This window comes from Papilio xuthus, unplaced genomic scaffold, assembly GCF_000836235.2.
Source record: "Papilio xuthus unplaced genomic scaffold, Pxut_1.1 DF827756.1, whole genome shotgun sequence".
NCBI lineage: Eukaryota > Metazoa > Arthropoda > Insecta > Lepidoptera > Papilionidae > Papilio > Papilio xuthus.
In genome coordinates, this window is record NW_013530893.1 from 3501995 (window position 1) to 3519995 (window position 18001).

General features: G+C 32.8%; 1 protein-coding gene across 2 annotated transcripts in view; it reads left to right on the forward strand.

Moving 5' to 3' along the window:
- Positions 1-11802, forward strand: part of 5PtaseI (inositol polyphosphate-5-phosphatase A) — a 15851-nt gene extending 4049 nt beyond the window's left edge. Inside the window, exons 3-14 of one of the 2 annotated variants that reach the window (XM_013310252.1) lie at positions 1-228; positions 1056-1223; positions 1607-1732; positions 2599-2727; positions 3236-3397; positions 4041-4165; positions 4948-5052; positions 5983-6079; positions 6717-6847; positions 7615-7780; positions 8326-8362; positions 11270-11802. In XM_013310252.1, the coding sequence (XP_013165706.1) occupies positions 1-228; positions 1056-1223; positions 1607-1732; positions 2599-2727; positions 3236-3397; positions 4041-4165; positions 4948-5052; positions 5983-6079; positions 6717-6847; positions 7615-7780; positions 8326-8362; positions 11270-11421 (1626 nt within the window). In that variant the 3' untranslated portion in view covers positions 11422-11802. Of the gene's footprint in view, positions 229-1055; positions 1224-1606; positions 1733-2598; positions 2728-3235; positions 3398-4040; positions 4166-4947; positions 5053-5982; positions 6080-6716; positions 6848-7614; positions 7781-8325; positions 9732-11269 lie in introns of those variants that run through there. The other variant, XM_013310251.1, reaches the window with a different exon arrangement.
- The last annotated feature ends 6199 nt before the right edge of the window (positions 11803-18001 follow it).

Below are 18001 nucleotides of genomic sequence, written 5' to 3' on the forward strand. Positions count from 1 at the left end.
TCAGTGATGCTACCGATCTGGACATCGGAATTCCTCCAAGCAGTCTCTCGTATGGATCCAAAGTTCATAGCTCTTCATCTGCAAGAAGTTGGTGGGAAAGCTTACGAGAAATCTATGCAGTATGTGGAAGATTTTGTGCAGAGATTGTGCGATTGTCCCGAATTAAGATTGTATGACAAGATCCGGATATTCCTGGATGAAGATTTTAGCTCACCTGAGAGGTTCACGGTGAGTAGATCATAAATAGAACTTGAGAAGAGAATAAATACTTTATAAACTTTTGATATTAAGAACTTTAATTACAATTTAATTATTTAAACTTATGATAAAACAAAACGGCTACACTCTCGCATGAGTCCAGCCCTGTAGTATCACGAAGAAAGACGCACGACGAGTCTTAAATTAGTGGATGCCGATATCGGACTATGTTTCTAGTTTATTTAATACTATAATATATTTAGTTTTGTTAAATGTTGATTTTTTTTCGTCGTATCTTCCAAGAAAATATATGAACGCTATTGAATTGCGATGAAAGAATTTACTAGTGTTATGATTGGAAACAACTGCGAGTACAACTTTACGTTTTTCCCGCCTTTCTGTGACGTCATTCTTGCATTCCGAGGAGCGGTAATACTTGATACTTTATGAGTAATCAAAACTGATTTCCGTGTTTATTCTGTACCAACTAGGAAATCTTTTTTAATGACCTAATTGTTATTACGTATAGTAAATATTTTTAATACTTAACAATATTATTTTGTGCTGTTATTGTGCATTTTATAACTTTATAAATACTGTGTAGGCTATACTAATGTTATAAAAACAAAAAAAAAATACTGTTCCGAAAAATTGCTGAAGCTATTGAGTTAGTTATCAATGAAAAGCTTTAGTAATAGCTATAACGAAATATACATTTTTTTTTAATTTCCTTTTATCAATATTTTTTTATATATTTCGGACTATCTCGGAAAAAAGTTACATCTCTAATAGACCTTAACTGATGTAACTCTATTAATCGGATGAGTCAATTTTATAAAAAAAAAACTTGTTACCAGGCATTAGGTAATATGTATTTCGCGCACTCTTCACTTACCGACATCAAGATCTGGGACTTTGAGGTGAAGGGCTACGTGGAGGTCGTTGGCAAAGAGGTCAATAGCGGGAACATTGAAAAGGTCACTACCAAAGAAAAGGCCAAATTTCCACAGCATTTCTTCCCGGAGGTAAACTGAAATTCATTAAACACTAATATTAAAAAAATATTCTTGTTATCCAGGAAAGTAATCTCCTGTATGTTTTTTGTTTGTTGATTTTTTTATATCATAAGGTGACAGACAAGCGAGCGGCCACCTCCAATCGCTTAAATAGCGGAGCGACCGTTGCCCATTGGCATATGCAATTGCATATGCGATGCCTACCATTAATCAACGGAGGAGAGGATGCACATATGAGAAAATATTTTCCCTTCCCATGCATCGTCTCATCTGGAAAGTCCACTTTCACTTCCCATCCTTTCCTTACAAGAACAAGGGTGGGAAGGGAAAGAGAAGAGAGAGACAATTTTTTTTAATAAACAAATAATTATTTTCGATTCTTAAATTCGCAGTGCAAATGGTCGCGCAAAGGATTCCTGCGCACGCGCTGGTTGCTGCGCGGCACTGCGGTTGAATTTGTCAACATACATTTGTTCCATGACGCATCTAATCTGGTAGCTATGGAGCCCTTCCCATCGGTAAGTTAATATCTTGCAAACCTCAAAAATATCAAATAGATTCAATTGAAACAGAGCGGTATTCGAATTATTTTTTACATTACACATACTTGGATCACTTAACATGCGTAAATAGGAACAAAGTCACACCCTTAATCATTAGGCATTTTTAACTCTGTCCTTACTTAGGTAGAGAGTACGTTTCTTACACATTCATACGTCTATGCAACCATGCTCTAAAGTTTCAGGGTTTTATCTCACAAATTTGTTCGATTTAAGTCCGTTTGTGTGAGAGGTAGCAAACTTGTACTGTTAGGAAGAAAATCCGACACTGTGCCGGTGTACTGCCACAACACTAGCCTTACTTAAATGTCAACTTTTATGTCCCATCACTAATCATTCTGACAGTTGACTTTGTAACGAAAGCGCGCCATTCGCGACAAAGGATTCTAACTTATAATGTCACATTCATATATCTATGCATCCATGCTTGTCAGTTTCAGGTTTATTATCTCACTTATTCGATATAAATCCGTCTATGTCAGGGGTAGCAAACATGTACATATCAACGTTCTGCAAAAATGTTTAATAAGGTCATAGATATACCATGAAAAAAAATCGTTTTGATTATTATGACATTTTGTAGCGCAGATATTAGTTTTTGTATAATACTTGACTTTTTAGTACCTTTTTCATAGTGTATAGTGATTAGTGATTAATCCAAAAAATGTCGCGTGCCATAGGTTCGCCACCCCTGGTCTATGACGACTAATACCAACACTGAAATACACTTTGTTCAACAAATTTCCTTTGTTTCATCCTTTCTGTGTTTCAATTTATTCTGTGTGTCAGAGTTACCACAAGGTAACAGTAACGTTGTACTTTAGGTATACTGCCGAAGTCGTCGTCGCGCGTTACGTCACACGTTACGTCATCTGCACGCGGACGCAAACTCCGCCCCATACTTTATCTTCGGAGACTTCAACTTTAGGACTGACACAGGCGCTGTTGTTAAGGTAATTAATATATATTAGTAAAATTATTATGAGTGTCTGTATGAATATCGAAAATCGTATTTCGTTGGTACGTTATATATTTGAATCTGATAACAAAAAAATATGTCTGTCTGTCTGTAGGTAATCTCTGATATAGCTGGAATTTTGACGGGAAGGTAGATGAGCTGATGCATGCGGACATATTGTCGGCTACTTTCTTCTGCGCTGACTGTTGCGAGATAGATAGATAAATAACTATCCATCTAAACATTCGCATTAACAATATTACTAGCTGTCGCCTGCGACTCTATCTGCGCTGTAATAAAAAACTTAATTAGTAGTCTATGTGTTCATCCAGACTATGTTCTACGTCTATGTTAAATTTCAGCGAGATCTTTTGAATCATTCCGGAGGTACATTTAAACAAACATCCATCCATCTAAACATTTGCATTTATAATGTTAGTTAGATTTAAGTATTCTATTTAAATGCAAGCTAAAAAGAACCTCAAATATAAAGAACGTTCTAGAAAATGACAGAAGAATTGACAGCATGCCGTCTACAACACGGCAACAGCGCGGAGTCCGCCAAGATGCAGTACAAAGCGAGAGAGAATGATCGCCTCGTCCTTACCATTGGCAAGAAGGAGTTCTCACATGTAGACCATCAGAAGATATTCAGGGAACCATGGGTTAGTCTAGAATGTTCTAGAAGACCCTTCGTACATAAGGCAACGTAAATTACACAACTTTGAATTGTCAATTCGAGTCGTCTATTTAGTAGAAGCGTAGCGACTATATGTTAGCCAAGACTTGCTCCGCCATCTTGAAAGTCGCCGCGACTTTTCGCTCTGCCATCTTGACAAATAGGTTGCGAGTGACTGTCTTTGACGATGACAGATATAAATGTCGATAACGCATACTGTGTACCTCTATAACATTGTATTGCTCAAGTCGCTTAGCTACTGAAATCGCCGGATATCATAGATTTACGTCGCCTTGTGTATAAAGGATCTAAATTTATTTAGTCGAAATAAAATTCAAAATTTTGCAAAACAATTAGAAGAAAGAAAGGGAATAAATAAATCATAGTTTCATTAAAACAATTTTTTTAACTTTTTTTTAGTTAAAACTGTTTTTTAGGTCAGAAATAATTTGATCAATGGTTTCACAAACGAAAAGAAGACAAAGATTAAAATTTCCGTATTCCTATTGCAAAAAATATATATCAAATAGTTCTATTTCTCTGTTTAATCTTTGTCTACTTCACAGTAGACTCTTCTTTCTTATCTTTTTGTTTCCTATCTTTACCTTTTTTATGTTATCTTTTGACAGCTGCAACGTTTCGACCGAGAGCTGGAGGCGCTGCGGCCACATCTGTTCGAGTTCCCGGTCAAGTTCCCGCCAAGTTATCCTTTCGAAGAAAATGTACAACTACCCACACATTATATGAAGACAAGGTGATTCACATTATTCTATTTTTATTTATTGTTAACTACCCGTCCGCAAGGAATTAGAAAAAAAACTTTATTAAGCAGTGTTTATTAAGCATCTACACCAGTATTTTCCAAAGTGGGCGATAACGCCCCCTTGTGGGCGCTGCAGGTCTCAAGTTGCGGGTTATAGTAAAAGTTTCGTTTAGAATTCTCCGTTAATATACATATATAGGTCACAATAATTAATTAATTTAATTTGAAGTTATAATGGTTTTTAAATATATGAAAATATGGGGGCGATAAAAAAATGTTTATTCTCAAAGTGGGCAGTAGACAAAATAAGTTTGGGAACCACTGTGCTATACTGTGTTTTAGACTATGTTTTATATATATGCCCAATATCAGTGTGATCCATACCATCCATCCATTGTAAAGATACTTTTATAACAAACATCCATCCAAACATTCGCATTTATAATATTAGTAAGATAGATGTAGTGTTTCATAAAAGTTTGACGTATTTTAGAATCAACTTTTGTAACGTCAATTTGTATTGTAAATGACAACACTAAGAAATTTACCACAAAAATAGTCCAACAGATTAGATATTTATCTTAGTAATATTATATGGATGGATGGATGGATGTTGGTTAGAAGGATCCAGAACGGCAGCATGGATGCAATTTGGCATAAATGTAGCATACAATCTGAAAGAACACATAGGCTGCTAATATAGTTTTTAATACCTCGCAGACGGAGTCGATGGCGACAGCTAGTATAATATATATGTATGTTTGTATTTCCAGATGTCCGGCGTGGTGTGACCGCGTGCTGCTGTCTCAGTCTGCACGTCTGCTGGTGCAGCACTCTGACGCCAGACCTGGAGACTCCCGACATCTGCATTCTTCCAGGTCTGTACAGTTCACTTTTTTATACTTTGAATTCGCCAAAATAGCGAAACGACTATTGCTACCTAATCAACAAAGGATAAATCCACTTTCCCTTCTCATGATTTCCTTATTAGACAAAGATGGAAAGGAAAATTAGGTCTCCGTCACGCGAAAATTTTAGTAATCTACTGTAGCTATAAAAGTTAACAGTGGTAGAGCCCGCTTTAACATGTTCGCACAAATTGTCCCGGCTCGCCCGGTGAAATACCACGACCATACAGAAGACAGGCGTCAAGTGGAAGCTATTCCAAGTACAGTCTGATGAGTGTGCGTCCTGGAGGCCTAATTTAGTCCTCTTTCCCTTACCATCCTTTTTCTTATAAGGAAACGACGGGAAGTAAAAGTGGACTTTCCGATGCATGGAAAGGGAAGATATTTTCTTTCTGTGCATCCTCTCCTCCGTCGATTAAAAGTAGGCAACGTATATGCAATTGGGTATGTCTATGGGCAACGGCCACTTCGCTATTTCAGCGATTTCAGGTGGCCGCTCGCTCGTTTGCCACCTTGTGATATATTATAAAAAAAGTTAGTTTTATAAAATTCCGCATCAAACGATTTTAATTCTTCATCATTTTTCTATATACAAATTTCATATATTACTTATAATTCGATCCAATCCAAATCCGAAATTATTTCACGATAGACACAATTTTCATAGAACAATTAAAAAAAAGTGATAAAATATTCCACTAGATAGAAACATTTGTATATAATCTTATATATAAAATTCTCGTGTCACTTTCGTTCCCATACTCCTCCGAAACTGCTTGACCGATTCTCATGAAATTTTGTGAGCATATTTAGTAGGTCTGAGAATCAGCCAACATCTATTTTTAATCCAGCGCGGACGGAGTCGCGGGCGACAGCTAGTAATTGTTATATAATTTTCAGGAAATCAGTAACAGACTCAACGGACAGTAACAGCAGGATGTCATCTTCTGATAGCAGTCCTGCGAGATCCAACTCACCCGCTTCACAGAATCATCAAGTGAGCTTATATTTTAATCCATACAATCCATACATAAATCCAGCTCGCTAAGTACAACACGACTACATAGAAGAGGGATCAAGTGGAAGCAATTCCGCGTACAGTCTGATTAGTTCTCTTTACCATTCCAACCCGTTTCTATATTAAGAAAGGAAGGCAAGAAGTGGATTTGACGGAGGAGGTACACATGGTAAACGGAAACATTATCTTTCTGTGCGTCCCCTCCTCTGTCGATTACACGTAGGCCGCTTCCTCTTTTCTCAAATTATATATTTATATAAAAGAAAGTCGTGTTAGTTACACTATTTATAACTCAAGAACGGCTTTACCGATATGACCGATTGGTGAGGAGGTAGCTGAGAGCCAGGAGTCGGACATAGAATACTATTTATTCAATTTTTTTTCAAATTTATGCCTTGAAGAGCTGCTTTTTATTTAACTTACTAATATTATAAATGCCAACACAACTTTTTACATATGTAGATAAGATATAGTAGCCAGAAGAATTCCGCGCGGACGGAGTCGCAGGCGATAGCTAGTATTATAATATATAAAAACTAGCTGTCGGCCGTGACACATACTCATTTCATAAACATTGTGATAAAGAGAAATAACAATGAATTATTGCATTTTCCAGGTGAGTCCCGGCAAGGTGCTGGAGAAGAAGGGCAGTGTGGCGGACCTGGAGGCGCTGTGTGTGCCCGGCATTGCTGTCAGCAGGAAGAGCATTGCTGACCCCACCAGTATACAACACGCCCTCAATGCACGGTCTGTTTTACAATATCCTACTAATATTATAAATGTCAATGTTTGGATGGATGGATGGATGAAGGCATCTCTAGAACCAGCTGAAAAGATCTCTATGAAGTTTGGCACAGATGTAAAACATAGTCAGAATATGTATTCTATATGAATCTGTATTCTAAACTGAATTAGTAGCCTATGTAGGCTACTAATTCAGTTTTTTAATTCTGCGCGGACGGATTCGCGCTAAACAGCTAATGTTATACATATACGATATACGAGCTGTCGTATTCTCCGCGACTGCATTCGCGTGGAATTAAAAAAAAGTTAATAAGTAGCCTATGTGTATATTCAGGCTATGTTCTACATCTGTGCCAAATTTAATCAAGATCCGTTGAGTTCCGGACATACCTTCTAACATACATCCATCCATTGCTGTAAACATTCGCATTTATAATATTATAAAAATTAACAGTTACCCGTGGATTCGTCAGCACAAAAATTATAAGAAAAGTAGACTATAAATTGCTCGCGGCATCAACTATCTTGCAGTCCCGTCAAATTTTTATTACCCGGATTACCCGGAACAAATGCGGCCTTCCAGACGGACAGACATAGCCAGGGAAAAATTATAAATAAAATCTCGTATCCAGCAAAGCAAATACATTGTGTGTACCAAATATATTTTTTCTTATTTACCAAAATGTAATACTTAAAATCGATATAGGTTTTTAATTTACTCCCTCGTGCTATGTGTATGTTTTATATTAAAAAAAACTCTCTCTAAACAGTGGTTCAGATTCGGAAGGTTCGCCGAACCGTCGGCGTTTGGTTCGCAACCAGTCTGAGGGCTCGCCCAAGTGTGAGGGAGAACTGCGCCGGCTCGCTGACGTCACAGCACGACGCCGCACTGACTACGGTGTCATCGGGGATGCTGCCTGCATGGGGGACCACAAGGTAACCTTTCCTTACAAGAAAAGGGTGAGAAGGGAAAAAGGAGTTAAATGAATCCTCCGAAACGCACACTCATCTTGATTGTTGGTTTCTACGTAAAACATCACAAACACAGAATACACGCGTCTGCATGCCTTAGGACTAATTTTAGTCCTCCCTTAAAGTGGAGGTAGAGAGGCATAGGAAGGAGAAATATCTTTCTATGCGTCCGTCTCTTTCGATAAAAAGGAAGTAACGCATCTACAATTGTCTGGATGTCTATGGACAGTAGTTGCTTCGCTTTTTCGGTGTATTCAGGTACTCTCTTGCTCGTATACCACCTTATAATATAAAATAAACACTAATGGTAACTGCAAGGTATCGCATAGTAACTGATAGTAACGCATAGTAACATCATGGTAACCACTGGGTAATTTATAGTAACTCAAAATGATATATAGTATGTATAACTATAAGATTTCTGCAGCTTTACTATCTAAAATGAAAAAAAAAATGTTAAAGCTTTTTCTTTATAAAAAGTAATTGATAAGTGTAATTTTGTTCAACAGCCGATCTACTTACGCGTGATGCTGCAGAGTGACAGAGGTACGGTAGAGAGTAGATGCCCCCGGCCTTGCGCGTTCTGCCCCGCCCCCGCCCCCGGCCCCGGCCCCACGCCCCCGCCCCGCTCGCCCCAGCCCCCGCCCCGCCTCGCCCGTCTGCCAACAGACCCAGATATATATGCCAAGAAAACTATCTATTCATACGAAATACACGCAGATACAGATGTACCAAAGCGTACCAGAACCAGTTCTTTAACAGATAAAATTATACCATACGTTGAAATCACTAGTGTTGACTCAAACGATGGTATATTTGTTAACGATATCGATACATCATTACTCAGCCCTACGCAATGTCTATATCCTTATACACCAGAAAGTGTTGACTCGCATACACCGAATGCGGAAAATTCAACAGGCTCTGATGATTTGGCTAATGAAATTATCGATGTTTTAGGTACGAATTTAGAAATAAAATCGACTACTAAACTTAGTAGAGATCGTAGTGTATCCCCTACACAGTTGAAGAGTCGGTTAGATATGTTGTTAAATGATGTACCACCATTAGAGAGATTGGATAGTAGGGAATCATGTAAATCTGAGGCCAGTAAGAAAGGGGGCTTGTGTTGTTTGGCGTTGAAATGTTACGGCTTTTGTAGGAGACGGGCGCGCAAAGTCGATTGTCGTTGTAGTGGCTTTAGTAAATGTTGCACTTAATATCGATATATCGATGTCGCAGCACTATTTCCTTCCTCCACAGTTAAAAACAAATTTAAATATGTCAAATGCATTGACATAGACTATAATTTGACAGATGACTTCTCATAGATTAAAAATATTTTGACTTTTTAATTTTGGAGGAATGTGAATGCATTTTTTTTATAGTGTATATTTAAGACTTAATTGTATTAAACGAACAAATGGTAAATTTTTACCATACAATATCTAAGTTATGTTAATTGTCACTTTAAGTATTAAAAACTTAAAGTGATATTAACATAACTTAATGACGATAAGTTTAAAACTAAGTATTAAGCATGATTGTCGTATTACTTAAAAGCATGCATTTTTTTTTTAACTAATGAAAACTTAATCTATTATAATTAGTTGTAAATATTTTTGATCTGTCATATTTTAATATGGCAACTAGTCCGCAGGTAACTGCAAATTATGATGCAATATAATCTATGGTCATAGTGAGGGGATTCCTCATAGATAATAAGATTTGTATAGATAATAAATAATGGTGCTTAAGAAATTTTTATGCCAAATAATTTTTATAATAATTCTAGTCTTAGTTCTGCTCAAACATACCCAATTTTTTATTGGGTGTTTTGACATTTCATTAAAATGATAATTCTATGTTACTTATTACATTACGAACAAATAAAAATAAATTTATAATTCACAATAATTAATTGTATAAAACACTAGCTTTCACCCACGACTCCGTCCGATCTAAATAAAAAAAAACTTAAAAAGTAGCGTATGTGTTCTTCCAGACTATGTTCTACATCTGTGCAAAATTTCATCAAGATCCGTTGAGTCGTTTCGGAGATACCTTCAAATAAACATCCATCCATCCAAACATGCGCATTTATAATGTTACTAAGATTTAAGAAAATACAGACTACTTGAGAACATCCGCTATTTTGAAGTCAAAAATTGAAATAAATCAGAGGTTACAAACATTTTATGACATAGATTTTTTTATCGATTTGACAATTATGTCGATAAATGTAATCGATATTTTAAATTGATTTTAAAGTATAATAACAGTATTATACTTATATAAATACGTACATATATAAGTATACGTATATAAAAGAAAATTGAACAATCATTTTTTTGTCAATGATCAGAACGCTTAAGTATCCAAATGAAGTTAATCTTAGATATGCTCTTACCGTGAGTTTCTGAGACCAAATTTTCTATTTAAATAATATCGTCATCCGTCATTCCCTTGGACAATAGTGATGACCATTCATTTTAAACGGGGATTTTGGTCTCATAAATGCACTGTTGTTTTGTTTAAGACTGTTGTTTACTATACCTTGCAATTTCATTGCTGAAACGCGTGTGTTGATGTTTTCTGCCTTCGGAAATAACATGTTGTATACAAGTGTTTGAGCAATGGAAACCCATAGCTTTATAATGAATTGTACCTTGAAATATGGATTTTGGATATTTTGTTACTTATTTCAAAGAATCTGTCGACAAGTATATCAAATTGTTTTTTTTTTCGTTTAATAAACTCAATATTGGGTAGTTTTTGACATTTTACAATTCTTATATTAGTCTTTATTATTATTTTCTAGTTTTTAAAGTCCATTTTTTGTGTTTTTAGATTGATAGATTTTTTTATTACAATCTTTCATATATTTTTCCCTTTACTTATCTTTTTTCTATTTTATAATTGCTATCTTTTCTTAAATTAAGAATTTATTTTTTAAAGTGACAAAAAAATCCAAAGTCCATGTTCGTGTTACCTAAACGCACTTAAATGGTGTTTTGTATTAAAATAAGAAATGTATGGTGCTACAGACATCCAAAATAAATGTTATACACTTTAGTTTTTTTTTATTTTGTCGCTTTGCCAAGCTTCTAGATTTTTTGTTGCGATTAAAAAATCCCTACCAAAGTAATCAATCAAAATTAAATAGAGTAGTACTAGTTTGTGCTTTTATTTGCTCGTTTTGAAGTGATGTAAATAAAAAAATCCAGTTTTTTTTAGTTTTTTTGTTGATCCTTAATTTTTTTTTATTGATTTTAACATGTATTGCAGCCAGTTCCATTTTGTTATCGCCTCGAATTGCCGCTTTGCTTGTGAGTATGTTTTGTGTTATTTTCAATCAATCAAACTAATTAACTTTGTAAATATAAGTATGAAGCTTTATTTTTTTATATTTAACACTGTTAACTAATTTTACGCAATATTACATATTCTCAGGTAATTTCCGTCAAGAATTGCATTCAGAAAATTCACCAAAACACGCGAAGACGGAAGATCAAACTCAAGACGCGGTGGATTCACCAAACTCGAGGTATATTCATTTCAATATGGACGGCCCGTGTAATATTTTTAAAGAAACTGACATATGAATACTTTTTAGGTATTGCATATTGAAATGAAAGTTCCGATAATGTGATAAATAAAAATTAACCGTAAAAAAATTATCGGCGCATCACTATAGCTGTCAATCTGACAGCTGTCAACTTGATAGTTAATAAAAGAGCATCTGCCAACAAAATTCACATGAAAAATACAAATAACACCAATAATACATAAGAAATTAAAAGTAAAAGCCCTTTATTTGGTAGAAAATTAATGCTCGAAAGATGCGATTAAATAAGCAAAGACAATTTCATCTTTTTAAAATCAGTGTTACCATCTAACAACAATAATAGTCTTAAAGGCGATTGGTATAATTCATTTATGTTAGTTACCAATAGTATTCTTTGATGCCATCCAAAATATGTTTTTAATTTAACATATCCAAATATATTTATTAACATATAATTATATAGTAACATATATATGTCGCTTCTTGTGCTGTAGACCGTATTTATATTAAAATAAAATAATAATTATTTATATACCAAACAAAAAATATAGAGATTTCAGTTCAGAAACAGAAAAAAAATTATAGTTCGTATTTGCATAATGGTGGAATTTAATTAAAATTATTCGAAATATAAAAAATATTAGCCAAATTACTCGATAGTTTAATCCAGGGGTGACGAACATTTACCTAAAAAAAAACCATCAAACAATTTTGACTTTGTGGTTATTGTGAACATTTTTTACCAATTTTATTTTTTCGCACTGCATAATGAATCGTGCCATTGGTTTACTACCCCTGGTTTAGTGTACGATTTTATAGGATAGTGATAAAAGTTAATTGTTCAAATATAGCGATATTTATGGCTATTGTCGAAAAATATTTAGAATTAAAATAGCCTATCATGTCATATCATTTACATATTCGAATAATGGAAATGAGAAATTATAACACGTGTCACTGACATTTGAAATGTTTAAAGGTAAGCGTACATTAGCCCACCCCGGACACACCGGACACACAGCACGCAATGGATTGCTTATCGATAAATGCCGTCTTTCGATGTGGGCGAATCATACAAAACAAACTAAAATCCGACGCGGGCAAATACACGTGTACTGTAGTGTTTATATTGATGATAAAAAATCTGTTTTTAAAAAGTGATTACAGCCTTATAGGTAAAATGTTTGTTGTGATTTCTCATTTCCATAGAATTTGAATACATCTATAGTTCTCTTTTCGAGCCCTTTCATTAACTACATTATGAATATATTCAAGGCTCTTATCGATATTTAAAATGATCTAAAATAGAGAAATTAATATAAAAAAACAACATTGTATGAATAGCATTTCACGCGTCCGTGTCCGCATTTTACATATAATATAGTAACAGCTAGATATTTTAAACCGAGTTGCTATAAAAAAGACTAATTTCATGCAGTAAAAACATATTTTTCTATATTCATAAACAAAAATAATCGATTTTTTTTAACACCGTGAAACTGCCTAGCTATTGAAATTATAAAATCCGCCCTTTAAACAACTAGTCAAAAAATGCAATAGGAAAAAAAAATATTTAAAAAATTATGCGTTCTAGAAATAAATTAAATAAAGTGCTTAGTTTAGATTATGTTATACATTAATACTCAGATAATATTAAAAATTCCGCGTAAAAATACTCATTATTTTAATTAAAAATAATTAAAATATCGTTTTATTAAAAGTTAGAAATAAATCGAATATATTAATAATAATATTTTTTGTCATTACATTTTAATTATAAATTAAATTAAAATTAAATTAACGCTAATTATAATAATGTTAGGAAAATGTATTTAATTTAAATTCACTTTAACATAATTTCACATAATTTTATAGATTATTTTGTTATTATTTATTTTATATTGTAAATGCTCATCTTGCCAACTAAGATAGCTTCAAAGAAATAGCCACGTTAAAAAGAAAAGTAATTAAAAAAAATAATTTCATTAAAATATGCAACTATTTAATAATAATAGTTTCATTCCATTAAAATAGTTAGTTTTTTAAATATTTTTTTATAATGATAAATTTTAAAAATATTACAAAGCAATATAATTTATCAATCTTCCTTAATTAAGCTTAGTTATATTAAATTATTAATTAATAATTTGATTCTTAATAAACGGGTAATTGTTAGGAACGTCAAGAATTTATTGAGTCGAATGTTTTTTTTTGCGTTCGAATTTTTACAATGTAATTGAAAGTGTATTTGGATTAGTCTGCGATTCTGCAATTAATCCGGTTAAATATATTACATAATGTGTAATAATATATACATATTATATAGGATTTTTAAAGACAATCTATATGTATTTGGGTGTGTTTAAATTAGAATAACTTTAAGGTGTATAGTGCGTGCATTTTAATGTATTTGCCAAAAAGTTATTGGTGTTTTTAAACGTTATATATTATACACATATTATGTAATTTTTGTATGTTTATATATTAAATATTTACTTTTCAATAATCACTTCTCTTTTACACTTTATTGTTAATTTCAATTTCTATGTATTCTCGTTATATCTTTATTATAAGCTAATTTAATTAATTATTAATCTTAAATGAAATTTACATGTTAACTATTTGTTGCACTTTAATGAAATAAATCATCCTGTAAGCTAAAAACACACAAAAACCTTAAACTTTGTCCATGGTTTTAGAATTCAGATAAACACCATATACATGCTGATATTATTTATATGAATAAAGTATAATATTATTAATTTTTAATTACCAGAAAAAATATAAAGTTACATGTTGCCAGTACTAATCTTTATTGATATTTAATAAAATTTAAAAAAAACCGCAGTGACATACTTCCTGCACACTACTCCCCGCATTGGCTTAGCTATTTTTGTTAATAACATGACTCGTAGTATTTTCTTTTTGATGATGATTATGCAGGATGTTATTTTAGTTATAAATAGACTACATATTTAAGGTCTTATATGTATTTCACGTTACATGATTTTTTCTGGTAATTAAATAGTTTTATATATTCTAACATATCGTTGATAAATGTTTTATGCTTCAATTAAATGATGACTTCAATATTATATTGCGCAATAAAATGATGAGTCAGTTAATTATATTATCAATGCAAATGATAGTCATAAAAATGTTACGTAAGTTGTTTTTCCTAGTCATTTCTTCAATCTTCATCTTATCAATATTTTTTTTAATGTCACATCATCATCAGCTCACTATACGTCCCCACAGAGGGGCTCGGAGCCTACCCTAAGTTAAGGGTGATTAGGCCATAGTCAACCACGCAGACCAAGTGCGTGTTGGTTGACTTCACACATATCTTTGAACTACTTCTCAGATATGTGCAGCATCACGATGTTTTCCTTTATCGTAAGAACGTCGGATAAATGTACATATGTAAATCGGAAATCGAAAAACTCATTGGTACATGGCGTGATTCGAACCCAGGACCTGCAGATTGCAAGTCAAGTGCTTGACCACTGAGCCACCGACATACATTTTTTAATGTAGGAGATATATTTTATAAAGATTTTTAATTTAGTTTTTTTTTCAGTTCAAATTACTTTAAGGTTTCATAATTTATGCAATGTCTATCGATTCCATTAAGGTAAAATTTATTTAAAAAAAAAATACTCATAATTTTAAAGATTTCTATTGTAATTCGCGCTTTTTAAATTTTTTCTATGATGTCTTAAAGTTACTGGTTTATATTATATTTAAATTAAATGTTTTCTTAAGGTTCTATTCGAGTATTTTGCCGATATTTTGACACAAATATCGGTAGAAAATAGATAAAATTATGTGACCCGGTGGACATAAGTTATTGCTCACTAGCGCCCCTTGGCAATGTTAAAAAATACTGTAACAAGATCCTTGTCGTACTTTACGCTGTGTTTTTTGATATTTTCTGTGCCTATCTAGGTATTTTTTTTTACAGTACTAAACGTGATAGTGTCCACCCGGCCAGATAAGCTTGTCGCACTATAGATATGGGTCAAAAAACTTGGTCCTTATTTAAATCTTGTTAAATTATATCTAAGTCTATATCACGCTTGAACTATTTTAACTATTAATGTGTCCGTCTGTCTAGTCATTTTATGTATTGTGATCGATGTGAATAAAAGATAAAATGTTAAAAAAATGTTTTTATTTGGAAATATGTTATATGACAATCAGGTATATAACAATTGTATATAACTTTCGTTATAAGAATTACTTAACACGTTGAGCGAGCGTTTAGGCCGCGTCAGCCATCGGTGGCTGACACTAAAATTTCCGTTAAGGCCGCGTCAACCATCGGTGGCTGACACTAGACTTTCCGTTTAGGCCGCGTCAGCCATCGGTGGATGATACTAGATTTTCTGTTTAGGATGTTTGACGCTCAGTGTCATTTGACTGTAATGAACTGATTTGTCGCAAGAAAAACAACGACATCGAATCCATTTCGAAGAAAATTTATCTGAGCAGGCTAAGCGGTAAGAAAAACAAAACAGACTTGGCGCGTAACGTGTTGAAGGCCTATAGGTATAATGTTAAAAATGTAAACTATTTTATACTGCGATCGGAAACACGGGGCCCTTTAATACCAATGCGTATAAGCGGCGCTCGTGGCCTGAACGGAATTGTCTTAGAAATACGCGTAGCGCGCAACGTGTTAAGTATAACATAATAAAAAAAATGAATACAAAAATATAATTTTACAATTGCATACGTAAATTTCGGTTTTTCATTTTTGTAAAATATTGAGTTGTTTTAATATTTTCGTGTGCTTTTATAACAAAGACAATCGCATTTACAACAGCTATCATTATTTGTTATACTACTGCATTTACAACAATCATGATATAAACATACACAATCACATTGACAATTATCACAACAACTACAACAGCAAATTTGACAACATTTCGAAATAAATCGAAATAAAAAACTATCACTTGCATCTTCATTAATATTTTTTTCTTCATCTTCTTTAATCGAATTTAATTGAGTATTTTCGATTTCGTCGATATCATGCACTGATTCGATACATTGAGGTGTTGAATTATTTTTAAAAGGATTTACCTTAGATATTGTATTTAACGATTGATTAGATATAGGTTGGCTTGTCACTACATTTGAGGGCATTTTAATGATTTTTTTTGCAGATTTTTTTTTATAAAAAATTATGTAAAACGTACCAAACAATATTTATTGGTAAAATTTAAATTACATGTCAAAGAGGGATTTACAAAAAAAAAAATCCAGTGCAATTTTTTTTCGTACGAATACAGAGCCCTCTCGACAAGCACTAATCTAATAGTATCGAATCGTTTATATAAATACAACACTAGTCGTAAGTATAAAAGTTGATAGAATACTGTTTAATAATCATTGCAATGACCATAATGTTAAGTGAATCATTTTATAGAGCAAGAATATTAAATCTTATATCTATTTGGGAATTTTCCATCCATAAAAGTCACCACAGACGTATAAAACTACTATTATTTCAATAAACGCTAATAAAAGACACTTAAGAGTATGGTGTAAACTATATATATATATATATAAAATAAAGTCATGTTAGTTACACTATTTATAACTCAAGAACGACTTTACTGAAATGGCTGAAAATTGGTGAGGAGGTAGCTTAGAGCCAGGAGATGGACATAGGATACTATTTATTCATTTTATGATTTATTTTTTCAAATTTATGCCTTGAAGAGCTGCTTTTTATTTAACTTACTAATATTATAAATGCGAATGTTTAGATGGATGTGATGTGGATGGATGGATGGGAGGGCTACACCTAATTAAGTTTTTTTATAGATCCACACGGACGGAGACGCGGGATACAGCTAGTGATATTTAAATAGTAAAAACAGTCAAACCTTAGACTCTAGCTTAGCCAGGTTTGACTATTTATAAATATATATTATTTATAAATTGTTCATCAATTACTACTAACTATAAAATTCCAGGACAGTCTTGTAAAATTGGCACAATGTAAAATCAAAATGAAGCAAAATAATTAAATATTATAAAAAAAAATAAAAACACAGTATCCTTTTTTAATAATTGTAAAATTATTTGAATAATATATAAATGTTTTATAAAAATTTTTCAGTTATTTTGTATGTAATTTGATTTATGATTTTGTACAATTTTTTGTATTTAACATCAAGCAATACAAAATTTTAACAATATGGTCGCTTATGTAAATATAAGGAAAACTTTGTGGTTATTCTTAACATCATTATTTTATTTCATGTTCTTAGTATTGACTAATGAGTGGATTTATGGACTGGTTTTCATTTAGCTATAAGTCTTTACAACCATGAGATTTCACTGTTATAAAATTTGTTATGCAACCACTTTGTTTAAAGGAATGCAATAGATAACAATGTTTCATTGGTGGAGACACAAAGACAAGCATAGTAAAAAAAAATTACAGCAAAAAGATACATTAATTAACATAACTGTGTTCCTGTCACTTGTTTGCCCCCTTCTCTTATAAAATAAAAAATCTTCATAATGAGTATTCTTCTAAATTTTGGCACAATCTCACATATTTGTTGAGTGAGATATATGTAAATATCAGATTATAT